The sequence below is a fragment of the Mustela nigripes genome, chromosome 2 (assembly GCF_022355385.1).
Source record: "Mustela nigripes isolate SB6536 chromosome 2, MUSNIG.SB6536, whole genome shotgun sequence".
In the NCBI taxonomy this organism is placed as follows: Eukaryota; Metazoa; Chordata; class Mammalia; order Carnivora; family Mustelidae; genus Mustela; species Mustela nigripes.
The window spans coordinates 58,953,360-58,972,371 of NC_081558.1; the positions used below are offsets into that span (position 1 = coordinate 58,953,360).

The 19,012-nt window shown below is 48.2% G+C and overlaps 1 protein-coding gene across 6 annotated transcripts in view; it reads right to left on the reverse strand.

The window, feature by feature from the left end:
- Window positions 1-19,012, reverse strand: part of CHCHD6 (coiled-coil-helix-coiled-coil-helix domain containing 6) — a 245,383-nt gene that overhangs the window by 24,107 nt on the left and 202,264 nt on the right. For 4 of the 6 annotated variants that reach the window (XM_059387935.1, XM_059387933.1, XM_059387932.1 and 1 more), the window contains one exon: window positions 18,937-19,007. The exons of the other annotated variants lie outside the window; for them this stretch is intronic. In XM_059387935.1, the coding sequence (XP_059243918.1) occupies window positions 18,937-19,007 (71 nt within the window). The remainder of the gene's footprint in view (window positions 1-18,936; window positions 19,008-19,012) is intronic. 6 annotated transcript variants of the gene reach the window in all.

Consider the following 19,012-nt stretch of genomic DNA (forward strand, 5'->3'; position numbering starts at 1 on the left):
TTGACAACAAAAAAGTGAGCATACCCTCCTTAAGGAATTTGCTGGTAGGAATTTCCTGCTTTGGCTCCTAATAGATCGTCTTTAGCAGCAAATAAATATGTGTATGTACAGACACAGGCACATTTCCATGTTTGCATTCCAGTGGTCTGATTTCTGTGGGCTCAATCCAATTTCTCTCAGACTCTGAGCCTAGGGAAACAGTCACAGTTAATGCCATGGACAGGAGAATAGTTCTGGAATCCTGACACAGAATATAGAAATCTGCTGTGGGTCCATGTGAGTGTGTGAGTGTGGGTGAGTGTGTTACCATGGATGTGAACAAGCAGGTGATTGTATATGGGTGAGAGTGTATGTTAGTGTGTGAGCATGTTCACATGTATGTGTGTACATACATGCATGTATGTGAGTGACCACATGAGTATGTGAGGACATGTGTGCTATGTTTATGCATATCTATGTATATTCATAAGTATGTTAGCATGTATGTGCATGTATGCATGGGTATGTGTTAACATATATTGCAGCAAGAGTGAGTGTATGAGAGTGTATTGGCATGTGAGTGTGTGAGCATGAGTGTCAGTGTGTATGGTGTGCATTAGTGTGTATGTGTGACTGTATGAGTGTGTTAAGCATGTATGTGAACAAATGTGTAGGAAGAGGGAGTATTTGGATGCTACAATTAGTTTTACTTGCCTTACATGTTAGAGATCAATAAAAACAGCCAAGCTTTCTAAAGATGATTTTATTGATTCATACTACTTTTAAAAAGCTTTTAAAAAATTGTGGATAAATATTATTATTGTTCTTCTTGTGGGTAACACTAAACCAGTGTCTAGAATTTAGGGATTTTTTGGCTTGCAAAGGTGGGACCTGGAAGAATGAACTCTTCTTAATTGTTCTCGCCACCAGAAGAAAATTTAATCTGCCACCCAAAGCTTCCTGAACCTCTTTGCGTTGGTCCTGCTGGGCACAGGGTGCACCCCAACAAAGATGACAGGAGAGGCCAAGAAGTCACAGTCCCTACAGCAGGAATACAAAAAGAGGCTGTACCTTGCTGGGCGGCAGGGCCTAAATTCTGGAGAAGCCCTTAGAGATTGCGGGTCCCCCTAGGCCCTGCTATAGTAAGAAACTGAGGCCCCGAAGGCAACTGCTCAGGGTCATGGGTATACCAGCCAGACAGGACAGATATGAATCCGGTCTCCCGACTGTGCCCTGGCCTGAAATCCGGCTCACTCAGCAGTCATCCAGATGCTAACCCCATCCCACCCAGATACGCCTTTCAGAGGTGGTGAAAGGTGACTCTTTAAACAGGGGGACCCAGGCCCCCCAGAGGGCAGGAGCCCCATGCCTACGGTTGCCACAAGTTGGCTGCTGAATTAGTGTCCAGATGGGCAGCCCATCTTGGCCAAAGGGGCTCTGCCTATCTCCCCACACCTGGCTCGTGTGTGCCCATTTATGGCAACCTGGTGTCACCTGGCAATGGGCCACAGGAGCCATCTTGCAGCTCCAGCATAGCAGCACAAAGGTCTGTGACCCCCACTGAAGAGCCCCATGCCAGGCCTGCTGTGCTCCCTCCCCCAGGGCCACTGGTCACTACAGGCTCTCCTGGAGAGGGGTCCAGGCAGGGGGGAGGGGTCCTGGCATCAGGAGAAGGGCTGTTGCTTCTCTAGGGCCATTGCTACAATTAGAAGCTGGGATGGATTTACTGGTGGTCCCTGGGGGCTTTTCTGGGGAAGTGATTAATTTGCTGGCTACAGTACATTCACTTTGGCAGCGGGTCTAAACTGCAGGGCTCATAACCATCACATGGGAGCTTGTTTAAATGCAGATTCCATGGCTCCCAGTTTGGGACAAGGCCCTGGACTGGGCATTCCATGGATTTTGAGGCAGGTGGGCTATGGACACTCCCACCCCCAGATTCTGGCACATCAGCCCTGGCAGATCTACAGGGCATGAGACCATCGAGGCTACTGAGTGGCACTCTGGACAGAAGGGTGCAGCGAAGGCCCTGAAGCAACTCTCTCACTTCGGGACAACAGTGGCACAGAACATCTTGCCAGAGCCTCTGTTGTGCTATAAACATGCACCCCAGTGGTCCTGGGCTCTGGGTCACTGCAAGACAACACCAATGCACCCAGGCTGTGGACAGAAAGGCTGGGCCCTGAATCCTGGCCCTGCCACTTCCTCACATAAGAGCCTTGGGCAGGCTAGCCAGGATGGTCCTGTCTCCTCAACAAAAGAAGAGGGTAAGCATGTCTCCCTGTGCCAGGCAGGTGACAGAGCTCTATGAGACGGGTAGAGTCCCATCCTTCCTGTGGTGGTAGTGGTGGTGTCTATCCAGGCCTTCCTTCAAAGTACAGAAAACCCCAGGGGCCTGAAAGCTGATATTGACTAGATCCTCTTCCTTCTGGTCATCAGCTTGGAGCAGACTGCAGAGAATGGGAGCTCTGACAGCTCTGGAGGCGGGAAGGGGGTGGGAGGCAGCGGTATTAGGACCACAAGAAGAGCGGAGCACATTAGGCATATCTACCTGAAATATTCTCGGGGACAGACTGTGGGGGCTCCTGGTTAAAGTTTCACCTACTCCTCAAGCTGCCTTGAGCCCCGAGCTGGTCGCAAGGGCCACTCAGTGAGGTGCATGCATCCCTGTGACCAGTCATTCTAAAAGGATCCAAATAACAAGTAGATGTTTGTATACCAGCCTAACTAACCAAGGCCAGAGGGAGTCTGACAATGAGATGGGGGCCAGGGTGGGGGGGAATCAGTCCTGAAAAACAGAGCCAAATCAATAATGGGTCTGAAGATCTGGGAACGGGCCCAGGATGGAAAGGAAAGGCACATTTAGAACACTCACTTCCATGTGCAGAACCTCTATCGGACTGGTTTAAGCAAAAAGGGCATTGATGCTTCTAGTAACTGGGAAATCCCAGGGTGACTTCATGAGGGGCAGGGGGCCTTTCCATGGGAAAGGCAGATAGAAGCCCCAGTCTAGCAGGGGTGAGGCCAGCAGGGCCTTGGGTGCTGGGGCACAGATGGTGGGAAGCAAATCCTTATGTCTCCCTGTGCCCTCCCTGCTCCATGGAGACCCGCCCCACACAGCAAGGATGAAGCCTGCTCCTCAGGGCTTCCTGATGACTGGGTGGCCCAGGCTGGGCAGAGGAGATGAACCAGGCAGCAGCAGAGAGCACAGGGAGGGGCAGGACCAGGTGGGAAGAGGTACATTATGGGTTGATTTTTTTTTTTCTTCCAAAGGAGATGAAGCCGTGGGTGAGAGAGGGCAAAAAGGGAGGCTCAGGGACGGACAGAGGTTTGCTTCCTCAGCACTTATAACCGCCCTGTGGGTGTTAGACAGTTCCCTATTTACAAAGGAGAGGGCTGTGAGGGCTGTGCCTCAGAGAGGGTCTACTGGCCAAACTTCAACAAGTGAGAGGCAGGACCAGGATTTAACTCTGATTTCTGTGCTTCAAAGTCCCTGTTTTTCTCCTATTCCCAGCTACCTCCTGGAAGACAGGACAGATCCTAGCTCAAAAGGACAGAAGGCCTTCATGGGATGGAAGGTGACTGGTGAGGGCCATGCTGCTCTCAATGCCTGCACCTGAGAACACCAAGAGAACTCGAGGTCTGGACCACCAGGCTACCATTGCTGACCTTTACAGAATCCTGGAGAATGAGGAACACTGCAATACTGGAAAGTCTTCCATTTCGTGGGTTTCAAAAGAATTCATGCCATAAAATACAGGTGAGCCCAGATAAGATTCGAGATGGCCCAGTAAAGAAGCTGGTTTCAGAGCACTTAGGAAACGGAGAGGTGATTTGTAGGAACAGACAAGGCAATCACAAACACATCATTCCATACTCTTCTCTTCCCTGTAAGAGAGATCCTGGTGGGTAGCCCAGGGCTACACAGTAGCCCACCAGTCCCAGCCTCTACCCAGACCCATCTGGTGGGAAAGAAGGAATAATGCAGGCTGGATGCCCAAGGAATATGTTAGGAACTGGCTGAATCATTGGACCCACATGGGCAAGGTCACCTTCGAAGGCAGTCTCTACTGGCATTCTGTCTTAAGCCTTGTGCAACTTATCATTTTCATCAATGACTTAGCAGAAGGGCTGGCAAGTTTATGGAAGGCAGAGTTAGATGGGATGATGAATATGTCAGCCAACAGTATCCACATATCCAAATCATCAGTCTATAGGCTGGACTAAATCTACCCCTAGTGAAGTTTATTGGGGATAAATATGAGGTCCAGAACCCAAGTCCAGAGCACTTAGTAACCACGCATGGAGAGGAGTTTGTCTGAAGCTCTGTGTGGATGGTCAGTGAGGTCTGGCTCACAGGGTGGGGGACAATCAAGCTAATATGGTGCCGCAGCCCAGTTGAGTGTGTGCTCCAGCCAGAGGCCAGACTCCAGATGGGGAAGTGATGGCTGTGCTGCATTCGAGCTGGTCAGCCTGCTCTGGCTCGCAGAACCTGCTGCTAACAGGCAGCACAGGGAGTGGAGACAGAGACTGGAAGCCAGGTGTGTGTCTTGTTGGGTGGTTTCGGGAACCGGGCATTAGTGCTGGAAGGATAAAGCTATAATGTTTTACAAAGGGATGTAAAAGTTCCCTTTGGTATCTGTAGGGCTGGCATGCAGAGGCACCTTCACTGAGCTCTACAAAGTCCCAAGGACAGAGCTAGAAAGCTCCCAAGACATAGCCCCGAGCTCCATGAAAGAGCACTTCTCTCATAGGGCCATGAGATGAAACGGGAGCTTAGTAAAGATGGGCTCTGGCAACTGAGCTCATTTTCGCAGAGGCAGTAGAACTTCTGGGGGCAAGCACCCTGGGAAGGATCCACCTGTATCTGGGATTGGATTAGATGACCCCCTCTGAGGGGCCCTATGGGGATGCCACCAGGCAGAGTGACTCAGAACTTCATCTTATTTGTGTGTGTGTGTGGGGGGGGGGTGTTGGTGGGGTAGGAACAGTGACAGTGGGAGTGATGATTTTGGAACACTTAGAGAGTTCCTAGAAATCGTGGCCCGGTGTGGATACCTTCAACTCCCAGAGAGACTGGATGTTACAGAGAAGGCTCAGAATCGTGGTTCTCAACTCCCTTGGATTTGACTGTTCCAGAAACAAAAGTCCTGTCTTATACCATAAAACCAGCAACCAATGGCCACAGATCAAACTGGGCCTCTCAGGGTCCACTCCAGCCTGGGGATGAGCATGAGCCAAGGCCAGCATACCATGTACATACACCATTTCTCTGAGGTGAACCTTTAGGGTAGGCCCTCCTATTGGTATGCACAGAGAGACAGGGAACTCTGCTGGTGGTGGGCAGAGCCCTCAGCCATTCAGAGCCTGCATCATCCCTGCCAGGTACTCCCTTCCTAGGGCCAAGAGATGGTCAGGATCTTGAAATCTAACCACCTGAGATAGTGGCCTCCACGGAACTCTACAGTCTGATAAAATGAGGATGTTTTACAGAGTGCTGCAGGGGAAACAAATCTTTCTGGAACATCCACCCTGGTCCTTGAAGAACCAGATACCAGGAGACAGTATCCAGCCTCTGCCAGCCTCTGCCACGGTGGGTCCTGCTGGCAGCCTCTGGTGCAGTCAGTGGAGCCCAGAGCCCTTGTCGCTTGTGGAAGGAGGGGCGGTGTGGTTGACAGTGATCAGACCTCAGGGGGGATTCTTTAGTTCTGCCACATTTTACCACCTGACAATTTCCTGACCTTCTGCCAGGGCGCCCTTCTTGGGAGGCATGAGTGTGCACTCCCAAGCACTACATGCCCAGAGTGGGTCCAGGGCAAGGTGGTGCTGTAGCACCAAGATCCACCCTCAAGTTCGATGGAAAGGCCCTGCTTGCAACAAAGCTGCTCCCTTCCAGGCAAAAACGACAATGAAACCCAGCGAAAGCTTTCTCTTAAGAACAGAAACAGGGCAGGCAACAGGACCAGGAAAAATAAATCTAATGACAAGAATGCTAAGCCCTAACTTCTTTACTGACTTAAAAAAAAAAAGAGAGAGAGAGAGAGAAAAAGAAAACCCCCAAAATGATTCCTCTACTGTAATAACATTTAATCCCCAGAAGCTAATCTAAATGTAACACTCAAAAGAAAACAAAAGTGGCACAAAGGAAAAGAGCCCCAGCCGGGCCTTTGGGGACACAGGCTTTAGTCCCCAGGCGAGTCTGCTAATAGAGCTGGGAATGAAATGCCATTTTTGTCTCTGTCGAGGGGCGGGGATTAACACACTGTCGTCTCAAAGTCCAGTTTCCTGAGTCATGGATCTCTGAGCACTAAGAAAGTTCAGGGCAGAGGCCAGCTGCCCCTGGAGGCTGCCCCTGCCCTGGAACCATGGCTACCACTCAGAGCCCACCAAGTGTGGTCGACCCAGGGAATAGGCTCTAGGACCTTCAAAGGCAACAGGACCATCATTGAGCCTACCACACCCATGGTCGTCAGACAGGCTCCCCTGGCCCTCCTTGCTCTTGTGCTGGGGCAGCTGGGGAACCCCCTCACCTGCCTACAGCCCTGGGGATAGTACCCAAACCCTCTAGGTGCTCACGCTTGTGCTCCTGTCCAGCCATGGTCAGGAGCCTCCCTGCCTCTCTGTTCCTCATCCATTCCCACTGGCACACAGAGTCGCCCAGAAATCAGCCATGCCTACACCTGGTATGTGCACAACCCCGTCTCGTGGCTTGGTGCTGCTCCAGTGTTGGACAGTCCATCCCTGATCCTCCGCCAGAAGCCCTAGCCCCCTCTATCCCATTATCTCCTTTAATCTTCCTCACAGACCTTTGTAGCATCATCTTATTCCCCTGCTAACTGTTTGTCCATCTCGCTGCCCTGATGAGGGAACCCTCTCTGCCAGGCCCACGACCGCGCCCTGCCTGGGCTATGCCCTGCCTGGGCCCCTAAGCACGTGTCTGCTGAATGGGTGAGTCATCCCAGCTAGTAGTCCTGTGGCAGCTTCCTAAGCAGGCTTCCTGCCTCCCACCTCAACACCATTACCGTTTCATCTCCCAGAAGCTGCCAGTTATCTTTCTAAAACACAAATTCAATCATATCAATTCCCTGCTTAAAAGCTTTTTTATGGCTTGCCACTGCCTGTAGGGTGAATTCCAAATTCTTCCGTATGCACGAAGGCCCTTTACATCCGGACCAGCCCGTCCTTCGAGCCACATTTGAGCTTCATCCCTACCCCCTCAGTACCTGCTTCTCCCCCAACAGCAGTGCCCTAACTTCTTCTAACAGCCCACAAAGAAAGGACTCACTCCCAGTCTGCTTACACTGACCCTCGACGGCAGAGCCTGCCTGGACTCAGCATGAACATGACTTCATCTGTGTGGCCCCACTGAGCTCGGGCAGGATTCACTGCTCCATCTCCTTGGAGCCCAGACTGATTTTCCATGGGCAGCTGGAGCAGTGACCATATGTTACAGTGGGTTTCCACTCACTAAATATAGAGTGAGGGCGTAAGGACTGGACCCATGGGACACAAAGAGGAGTAAAACAAGGTTCCTCTCTGCAAGAAGCCTACCATCTAGTAGAATGTGATGCTTGAACACAGAAGGGTCAAACAGTGCTCTAAGCTGCACCCCCGGGAGTGTCCCTAGGTTCTGTGAGGCACCTCAGAGACACAGCTAGCTGACTTGGGCTGGGCAGGGGGACATGTTGGAGACAGGTGCAGAGGGAGTGGGTGCTGTCGGGGGAGGTGGGCAGGCAGGGTGGCGTCTGTGTTCTCGGCGGAGGTGAAGACCACGTCTATCATGTACACGCTGTGTCTACCAGCCTCAGTGGAGGCTCCAGATCTCCATCACCTAATCCTCTCTTTACAGAGAAGTGATTATCAAAATTTTCCTAACCAGGAAGTGGCAGGCAAATACAACAAGGCCCCTCCTTACTCCCTTCTGTGGATGGTAGCCCACAGAACCAGAGCAGGGGCTACAGAATGAGTCATGAGAAGTGGGGAGAGTATCCCTGCCCTAAGCAGGGGTGAAGCGCAAACTACTAGGAAACTCTCCCTGGGAGAAACCCGGTGGCCGGCTGCCTGCCAGCCAGAGGAGGCCGACAGAATGCTGACGCAGAGGAAGTGGCCCTTCTGTTGTTTGTGATCAGATGGGAAAGAGGGCTGGCATATACCACATTCCGGGTATAGAGCAATACTTGCTTTTCCTTAAACATCTCCAGAGGAAGATAAAGGCTGTACAGCTTCCTTCCCTTGGTTATTATGTTATGATCACTTATTGCAAGTCAGAAAGTCCTTCCCTAGCTCTAACTTAAATTTTCAATCTGTAGTTCAAGGCTCTAGGCCTGTACCAGTCAGTCTCCTAAGAGGAATACAGGTGTATCCTCTGGCTAGGCTTCTCCCTCCCTGCCTTTCAGCTCCTTGGCCCTTTCACTACTGCAGTTCGCCACCACCCACCCCCACCACCTGGGGCCTCCCTAGCCTCTCTGTGGCAAGCCTGAGCGGCACAGCAGGAAATGCCAATGTCCAGTGCTTGATGGCTTATGTGACATAGCGAATGCACAACAGAAAACCACTGGCTAATTTCTAGGTTTCCTTTGCTCAGTAACATTTCGACTTTGTTCTGGATGGAACCTTTGGTTACACCTGCCAGCAAAAAGCCATGCTGCCTGCCTCGAGGTTCATTTTCTGTCATCTCCCTGCTAATGCGTGAGAGGGCATGACAGCCCAAACCCAGCCAGCAGCTCCTGCAGGATCCCAGGGCAGTGGGCTGGGCCCTCATAAAGGTAGGGATGGGGAGCCCAGAGAGAAGCCCACTCTCCCTTGGACCCCTGGCCTTCCAGGAGCTGGGCTTCTGAGCCCAGAAACTCAATGTCCATTCTGACTTCACCCAGAACGGCAGCTCATGGGCACTTCACATGTTCACATGTCACATCAGATTTCTTCTGAACAGGAGCCACAGCCAAAGGACATTTAAAACCACAGATTAGTCCAACAGTCTATGTCTTTGATGGAGAAGTTCAAAGAAAGGGCACGAGGCGAGTTAGAGGTCAAGCGCTGATCAGAAAACAACATACTGACACACATGTGCATGTACTCACACACATGTACAGATGCATTCACACTGACATGCCCTCCCACACAGTCACACATGTACCTGTACACACATACATGTGTGTGCATGTGCACAAATGTGCAACCAGGAACACAGTTCCAGGGTCAGCTCGGGATCTGGTTCCCAACTGTACTGGGAACCTCCCTCTCCCTTGGCCCAAATCATCATCGATTCTTCTCTTGCAATGTCTCTGTATTCTTTATTTATTTTTTTTAAATTTTTTTATTTTTTATAAACATGTATTTTTATCCCCAGGGGTACAGGTCCGTGAATCACCAGGTCCACACACCCCACAGCACTCACCAAAGCACATCCCTCCAATGTCCATAACCCCACCCCCCTTCTCTCAACCCCCCTCCCCCCAGCAACCCTCAGTTTGTTTTGTGAGATTAAGAGTCACTTATGATTTGTCTCCCTACCAATCCCATCTTGTTTCATTTATTCTTCTCCTACCCACTTAAGCCCCCATGTTGCATCACCACTTCCTCATATCAGGGAGATCATACGATAGTTGTCTTTCTCCGCTTGAATGTCTCTGTATTCTTATTAATTTTTAATTATACAAGCTGCACACAAGTACATTTTTCACAAAATTAAAAAATAGCAGATAAGTTACAGTCCCCTCTGACTCTTTTTATAATTCTGAATGCCCTTGAACTGCCCAGGGGCAATCACGGTTTTCTGTTTGGAGTGTACCCTTCCAGACTTTCTTCTCTATATCCACACAAACCGCACATACCTACAGAACAGAGAGACTGTATGTGTGTCCAGTACTCACACATAGAGTAAACCACAACCTGCTTTTTCACCCAACATCTCCCAAGCCTCCTCCTGTGCTAGGGCACATGGTTCCAGATCATTTTTTCTCCCCCCCCCTTTTTTTTTAAAGTAGGAGGAGCTGCAGGCAGAGGGAGAGGGAGAAGCAGCAGGCCCTCCGCTAAGCAGGGAGCCCAATGCGGGGCCCCTTCCCAGGATCCCAGGATCTCACCGAGCTGAAGACAGACACTCAACCGACTGAGCCACCCAGACGCCCCTCCAGATGCCTTCTCCGCACCCCATCATTTTTAACTGCTGTTTGCTATTCAGAGTCAGGCAGATTACACTTATCCACTGCCCTATTCACAGGCAGTGAGGCTGCCTCCGAATCTGTCACTCTTGGAAATGGGGCTCCACGCTTCCTTGCCTGTGGCTGGTTGTGCACACATGTGAGGGTCTCTGCAGGGCATGTCTCCAAAAGGAGAGCTGGGGCGCAGGGGGGTCCCTGTGTCTCCCCTTCTTTTGTGGCTCCAGGTCCAGACAGTTGTTACCTTGTTTTATGTACTGAGGACTGCACCCTCTCAGCTAGTGCACTTCAATCTCTCTCTCATTAAAATGTGAGTTTCTGTATAAGTAATACCTACTGTTTACTGAGTGTTAACTATGTGCTAAACACATTGCCTCATGATGCCCTTGGAACAACCTTCAGAAGAAGGGGGCAAGTGTCTCCAAGCAGTTCTGTCATCTGATGCAGGCCACACATTAGGCAGCATGGCTGGGAATGCACTCACTTGTCTGATCTCAAAGTCCTGCTCTAGGCCACCCTACACTTCCCCCATCACCCCACCAGTAGACCTGGTACCCTGCTGGGCATGGCAGAGCCTCTATGGAGAAGATGCTTAGACAGTCAAAAATTTGTTTTTAAATCCCACCCCTGGAGTCTACACAGTGCGACTCAGCTCATCTACCCACCCAACACATGTTTGGTGGGCATCTATCACAGCCAAGTCCTGGGCTGGACAGTGTGGATGCAGAGAAAAAGAACATACAGGATTGACCTCTGGGGAAGGCAAACAGTAAACAGAAAAGATGCTTAAGTTGGATTTCAAAAAGTGATGATACTCTGCGAGGAAAAAAGAGGGGGCATTCTAGACAGAAAATAGGATCTACAATGGTAACTCAGTATATTCTGCATTCTGAAATCAGGAACTGAGCAGAATCTCAGACTGGAAAACTTGGTCTTTAGAAGCTGTCTGATCCAGGGTGGCAAACAAATTTCACCCTGAATGCCAACCTTGATGAGAGGCCGTCCAGGTTCAGGGGGAGATTGCTGGGATCCTCTGATGATGTCTGCTGGGGGCACACGATGGGGTGTGGGCAAAAAGCCAACTACTTCCTCTCTCCAGTGAAACCACTGAGGCTCTTCAAAGGTGGCCCAAACTCACTTCCAGAACCAGCCCAGGGCTCTGGCCTGAGGGAGTACTACCACCCCAGATCTTTTGTTTGGACTTTCCATTCCCACACGCCACACAAACACTCCCTCTATTGATGAATTCTCTCTCCGTGTATCTCTCTATTGCTATAAGAGAGGCAGAACTCTGTCCGTGTTGTGAAGAGCCCTGGGCAGGAGACGCACACACGCACACGCGCACGCACACTAAAACTTACAGCACCAGCATGAGGTGGGGGCATGTCTGAGTCAGCTAGTCAGCAAGCAGCTACTCCCCTTGTCTTCCAGATTCCTTAGAGGACAGTATCTTGGTAGAGTAGAAAAGAGCCAGATTCAAATAGACCTGGGTTCAAATCTCACTCTGCCACCAGCTGGCTGTGTGTCCCTGAGTACTCTGTGGATTACCACATTTCATTGACACACAGGCATCATCATTTCCCCTGCTTTACGGACTAGTGAGCTGAGCCTGAGAGGTAAGGGGACTTTGTTTCCAGACCTGCAAGGCATCTGCCACCAGGGCTCCCTGTGAAGAGGAGTCCCTGGGAGCCACATAAGTGCCTAGCAAAACAGATGCATGTGGGTTTTTAAAGAAATGTATTAACTGCATTTTGATTTGTTAAATGGATTATTAAATGGGTTTTGATTTGTAACCTCTCAAAGAGCCATGGACACTAGTTTAAGCCACATATTTTGGTAAATTTCCTGCTCCTTTTACAAAGTTATATAAGATAAGGAAAACTGAGAATGAGAAACAGCTTTTGAAGTCAGACTAATTTGAACATTATTTGGATCAATTAAGACAGAATACTATTTTATTTGGGGTTCAAATAAAATGACCATTGTCTTAATATGTAATCAATCTGTCTGTAGCTTAATTAATAGAGCACCTGAGAATATACTCTCAGGTGAGCCCAGCCCCTCCCCCACAGGTTATTCAATAAACCCTGGCTTCCAGGTGAGGGCAGGAGCTACCATGGAAGCTCAGCCCCAGCAAGTTCCAAGTCACTGTGTCCACATTAATCAGACCTCTCTGGATCAAAGTCCTTGCAGCACAATGACTCAGTTTCAGGAAACAGTTAATAATCTTCTTCCTTCAACTCAATTGTTCTAATCTCTTTGAGGGGCGGCTCTCTGTGGGGCCAGGGAGGACTGTACAAGTTTCCTGACAGGGAGAAGTCGAGACAGGCTCTGAATGAATCCCACGGGAAGAGGACTGAAGGTTGTCATAAAAAATAGATGTGACACAATAAATGCAGGATGTTCCCTGGGGTCTTAATCTCTTCCTTCAGAAAACCTGAACAATCCTGCCTGCTGTGCTGTTGTGAGGTAGAGGGGCGAACGCGCGTGCGTATGTCTGTGCATGCATACATACTGTGGAGACCCACTTCTACTCCAATGACGGAATTCTCCCAAAACAAGAGTATCCACACTGTGAATAGTGGCCTCACCAACAACATTTCCCTTTAGTTTTGAGTTCTCCATTGACCCTCTGATGGGTATCTTCTGAGGCCCTGCATATATGGCGGGCTTAGCAGGCCTCAGGAAAGCTCAGCAAGCTCAGGAAAAGTCGGGAGGGCCATCCATGCCATCAGTATCTGATGTTGCTAACCAGTGTTTGATGGGCTTTGCTTTAGTTCTTACTCTCTTTCCTTTACCTGGCATGGCCATTTTCTGCTTGGCAAACTAATTATTCCTCAAAAGCTAAGTTGAGACTTCTGCTCCCAGTTATAGTAGAGCAGCTTGGGGAAAAACTATACTCACCGCTGAGAAAGAAATTTTAAAAGTTGACATTTAAGAAGTCTGTTTTAGGGCATCTGAGGACCAAGACAAAATAGGTCTTGAGGGCCAAGATTTTGAAGGGAAGGGACCTGTACAGAGGTTAAGTATTCATTCCTGGAGCCACTTGTCCCCACTGAATTTTTTGGCAATTCTCAATGCAGGAACGGAGGCTGAGAGTTGGGAAAACAGCTTAAGCTAAAGGGTGGAGAAGCTCAGAGCTTCTGGAAATCTCACAGGAGTATGGAGAGAAACTACCTCCTTTGGAGCTCAAGGCTGCCAGAGCAGCTAGGTCTTGAGGGACAGGATTCTGGAGAGAAAGGAGCTAAAATACAGTGAGCCAACACTCAGTGATTTTCCTCTTTTAAGGCATTTGTCACATTCTTGAGCTATTTAAGACAAGAGGTTAAGGAGCCAAGTAAAAGCCACTGAAAGGCAAAGTGGAATTTTCAGAAGTCTCATCGAATTGAGGAAGCAAACATAGGTGTTCAGAGCTCACCAAGAAAGGAGGTGTCCTGGAGCCTTGGAAAGCCATGCCCTAGAAAGAAGGGTAAATCAGAAGAAGCCTGAGCTTTACCACACCTGCAGCAAGCGTTCAGTCAGCTCAGTCCCTCAGGTGGCCACTAGAGAATAGGGTCGAGCACTCTGGGGGAGAAGATACATTCCAGAGCCTCTGTATAGTCTCTACACAATGCTTGGCATTCAGTCAAGAATTACCAGGCATAACATTGAGATACCACCTTACACTAGTTAGAATGGCCAAAATTAGCAATACAGGAAACAAGGTGTGCTGGAGAGGATGTGGAGAAAGGGGAACCGTCCTACACTGTTGGTGGGAATGCAAGTTGGTGCAGCCACTTTAGAGAACAGTGTAGAGATTTCTTAAGAAATTAAAAATAGAGCTTCCTATGACCCTGCAATTGCACTCCTGGGTATCTACCCCGAAGATACAGATGTAGTGAAAAGAAGGGCCATCTGTACCCCAATGTTTATAGCAGCAACGGCCACGGTTGCCAAACTGTGGAAAGAACCAAGATGCCCTTCAACGGAAGAATGGATAAGGAAGATGTGGTCCATATACACTGTGGAGTATTATGCCTCCATCAGAAAGGATGAATACCCAACTTTTGTAGCAACATGGATGGGACCGGAAGAGATAATGCTGAGTGAAATAAGTCAATTATAAGTCAGTAAGTCAAGAGAGAGTCAACTATCAAATGGTTTCACTTATTTGTGAAGCATAACAAATAACATGGAGGACATAGGGAGATGGAGAGGAGAAGGGAGTTGAGGGAAACTGGAAGGGGAGATGAACCATGAGAGACTATGGACTCTGAAAAACAATCTGAGGGTTTTGAAGGGGCACGGGGTGGGAGGTTGGGGGAGCCAGGTGGTGGGTATTATGGAGGGCACGGATTGCATGGAGCACTGGGTGCGGTGCATAAACAATGAATTCTGTTACACTGAAAAGAAATTTAAAAAAAAAAAGGCAACAGAAATAGACCCTCAGATGACCTCAAAATAACTAATAGGTTCCAGAAAACAGATGGCAAAACCAGGATTTCAGCAGAGACTGGGAATCAAACAAACTACTGGAACTTCCAGAATTGACAAAAATGCAGTAATTGAAATTTATAATTCAATAAATAGGTTTAAGAGAGACTTGAAACATTAAAAGGATTAGTGAAGTGAAAGGTCAATAGAGAAATTGCAGGACAGGATGAAGATTTTTAAAGAAGTGACGAAAAACAGAAAATGAAGCACAGAGACAAATGAGACACAGTAATACATATAACTGAAATGCCAGAAAGGAGGAAAGACAAAATAGGGCAGAATTTTATTTGAAGAGATAATGGCTGAGAAATTTCTAAAACAAGAGGACATCAAACCCCAACACATGTACCCCAACAGGAAAAAACAAAGAAAATGGACTCCTAGCCATATGACGGTCATATTGTTAGGAAAACCAAAGACAAAGAAAAGCTAAACATCAGACAGAGGGAAAAAAAGGTAATTACCAAAAAAGGAGAAATAATAATATTAAGAGCTGACTTCAGGGAAAAACAGATATCAAATCAGAATATAAAGATACCTTCAAGGAGCTCAAAGAGAGGACTGCTACATTCTTTAAAACTGAAGATGAACTAGATTTCCAGACAATTAAAATAGAGAATTTATAATCAGCAAAGCCCCACTAAAAGAAATACTATGGAAGTTCTACAGTTAGAAGGAAAATGATCTCAGAAAGAAACCGTAAATCCGTATATCAGTAATGATACAGAAAATCTGAACCTGACTGACCGAATGAACCTAACTGACAAACACAGAACACTACACACACTGGCCGAACACATATTCTTTTCAAGTATACAGAAGGCTTAGCAAAAACAGATCACATACAGGCTATAAAGCAAGGTCTCAAAATTTAGAGGATTTAGAGTATATCCTTCATCCACAGAATTAAACTGAAAATCAGTAATTCAAAAAGTAACTAGAGGGGCAGGCTTGCTCAGTAAAGTGTGTGACTCTTGATCTTATATAACTATATAAATAACCCATGAAAAAAATCAGAATAAAAATTAGAAAAATTTTGAACTCAATTAATAATGAAAACACAATACGTCAAAATGTTAAGGTGTAGCTAAGGCTGCGTTTATAGAGAATTCAATACCTTAAGTGCATACATTAGGAAAGAAAGAAAGTTGAAATGGTATTTTACTGATTTTAGGATAGGAGTGAAATCTCTAACAGGGGTTACAAAGTTCTGTGTGGTTGGCTTCTGCTGACTTCTTAGTCCTGATCTCTCATCCTTTACCCTTGTCTCTCTTCTCATTCCTCTCCAGTCACACAGGCCTTTCAATTCCCTGAATATGTTAAATCACTTCCTGCCCCCAGGCCTTTGCACATGTGGAAACTTCTGTTTGAAGTGCTCTTTCCCCTTTCTTCCTCTGACCAAAGGCTCCTCATCCTGCAGGAATCCGTTTAAATGTCACTTCCTTGGAAAAGCCTTCTCAACCACCTAAGTCTGCATTAGGGTCCTCAGACATGTGCCTTTTAATTCAGACACTTTTTTTCATGGCTCATTACTGTAATCAATCATTGTTTGGGCAATTGCTTCTGATGCAATTAATTTAAAAATATTGTTTGTCATTCTCCAAATGACAAGCTCCTTGCTGACAGGAACCAGAGCTGTCTTATTTATCATTCTAACACCAGCACCTAGCATGGTGCCTGGCAAACAGTAGGTACTTTATACATGTATGTTAAATGAACAAATGAATACATGGACATCTAGTTAGCCACCTAAGTAAACATCCAGTTTACTCAAAGTTGTTAAAAGATGTTCACTGTCTTGGAAGAGAACTATTATTGCTGTCAGCAGTTAGCATTTACAATACAATTTACAATAATTTGTTAATCCAAGAAATCTCCCAGTCAAGGATTCTGCTCTCCATCCCCAGTGTTTAAGTAAAATAATTTCTAACTCTGCACTGCTTCCTGTTTACTCTGTTTGGGGAAAGGCAATTTTTGTTGTTGTTGTTGGTAAACTCAATTTATTTATTAAATCTGTGTCACACTATGCCAAGCTGGGTGTTATAAGAGTGATTCAAATGACTGCTATTATTAATAATGATCACAACACTACCACCAACTGTTGACATGTGAGGTCTACTTTCCGTGTGTTATCTCACTCAAAGCATTTAGAGGGGTATCAGCTCTGTTTTGCGCGTGAGGAAATCAGAGAGGTGAAATGACCTGCCCAAGGTCGCAGGACTGGCCAGTGAGAGGCAGGGCCAGGCTGGATTCCAGGTCTACCAAACTCTAGAGCCTAGGCAGGCTCAGCGCCATCCCGACGCCCATCTCACACTCGGAGGGGCCCTTGAGGGACAGCGACGATGCAGAGACACGTGGAGAAGAGCCGTGGCTCTGAAGCATTTAAGTGAAGCTTGTCCCCAGCCTGAGGCGTAGTTGGGCCAGGTGAGGGGCATCCCACCACTCCAGCCTCAGTTCTTCATCTGTGAAATGCCAGTGGTAGGAAAGGAGAGGATACAGTCTAAGTGCCTTGCAGAGCATCTTCGTTTAGTCATATGCTTAGCATATAGTAGTAATTATCAAGGTATGTTATAAACCTTTGAAAAAACCTTTCGCTTCACTCAGATGAAGAAGACACTCATATGCCATCTCCCCTTTGCCTTCAAAAGACATGAGGATGAGAAAGGATGTGACCCCAAAGTCAAATGCACTAATGCAGGGGACCAGGAGGCCAGCAGTCTCTATCCTCAGGATGGTGGGCTACATGGCAGGTAACAAAATGGCAGGGGTCACTGACAGTAAAGCTGCCTGCCTTTTCCCCAGAGTCTCTTCTTGCGGGGCAGGCTATTCCACAATCCAGGTAAAGAGAGAGAGGGGCTATGGACTTGACATCACTGCCCACTGGCAGCTCGAGCGGGAGGGCCTGGGTGAGGGGCTACACTGTGGTTTTTTTCCGTTTCCAGGGATCACATTATTGGGGTGGCTATCATCCCACAGCATCTGGGTTGTGACTGCTTCTCAACCTCCCTCTTCCTTTCACTAAGTATGAGTCTGAGTGTTTCACAGCTCTGGACGAACCAGCTGGGCCCTTGCCTGCGAGGGAAGCTGGAACATTCTATTCTTTGAGGTCTATACAGCTCAGTGCATTTGATCACACCCAGAACCCTTGTGGGATCCCAACCGGCAGATACAAGATCTTTCCATCTCCATCTGCTTAATGGGAAGTTCTTTCTCTGAGTCTCCTGTTACTGCACTAGGACTTGAAATCTCAAGATAAATGCTTTCCCCCAAAGCTGCTCTGTAGTCCATTCCAGCAGTACAGACCCCTAGCTTCAGCTACCCCATGTTGCACCCCAGATTTGTACTTAGTCCATCTGTTCCCACTGCCCTTTCTGGCTCCTTGCATGGTCTGCATCAGCAGCTGTATTTATAAGCACTTTGTCACCTCCTTGTCACCCAAACCTCCCTCTGATGATTCCTTCTTGTCGTGCCACATCTAAGTCCTCACCATTCTGCACTGTGACTGGTTTGCTTGGGGAGACACCCCGATTTACACCCGGGAGGGAAGGGAAGACCCTTGGGGGATGAATAGGGCATTGGCCCAGTCCACAGAGACCACCTTCACACAAAGGACCCAGAGCACAAGGCCCAGCTTTCCCTTCCACGGCACCCTTTAGACCGTCTTGTGACATACCCCTGAAGTGCACGCATAATGTGCACATGTGCACGCATAATGAACATACTGCAAGCACCTGCCATTCCTTAATGTTCTGGCTCTGAGGCCTCCCTCATAGCACAGGAACAGGACAGACAGGGGACTGGATGCTGGCACTCAGCACTATGTGACCTCAGCCAGCCACCAGTGTCCCTGAGCCCCAGTCTTGCTGGGAGTAAAATGGGGGCTGCCCTAGGCATGTCAACATGTGAGAGGTACACGGCTCAGGGCCTGGCACACAGAGCTGCCCTCAGGAATAGGCTGCTCTGAAAACCACCTCCACAAATTGGGGCGGGGCACAGCAGGGCAGCAGCTCCCCTTTCTTGACTCCCTGGGGAGCCTGACAGCCAGTCTGTGGCCCAGCCTGCAGAACATCAGGCCTGAAACAAGTCTACCAGTCTACCACAGCCCCCTTCCCACCACCAGGGAGCCAGGGAAGAGCTGAGTACTTATTTGGCCAATTACAGGTGACCAATGGCTGCCTCATATCCAGGTGAGAGACCGAGGAACAGATGGTTGTCTGTGTTATTAGAGAAATTAGAAATTAGGCAGGTGATGGCAGGTTTCAAATCATGTGTGGTGATTCTTACAAATACAGGCTAAGTTTACAAAAAGTAATAAGCAAATTCTTACTTTATCGTGCCCTCCATTTTCGAAGCTGCCTCATGGAATTGCTGTGAAGATAGTTTATACATCTCGACATTCTACA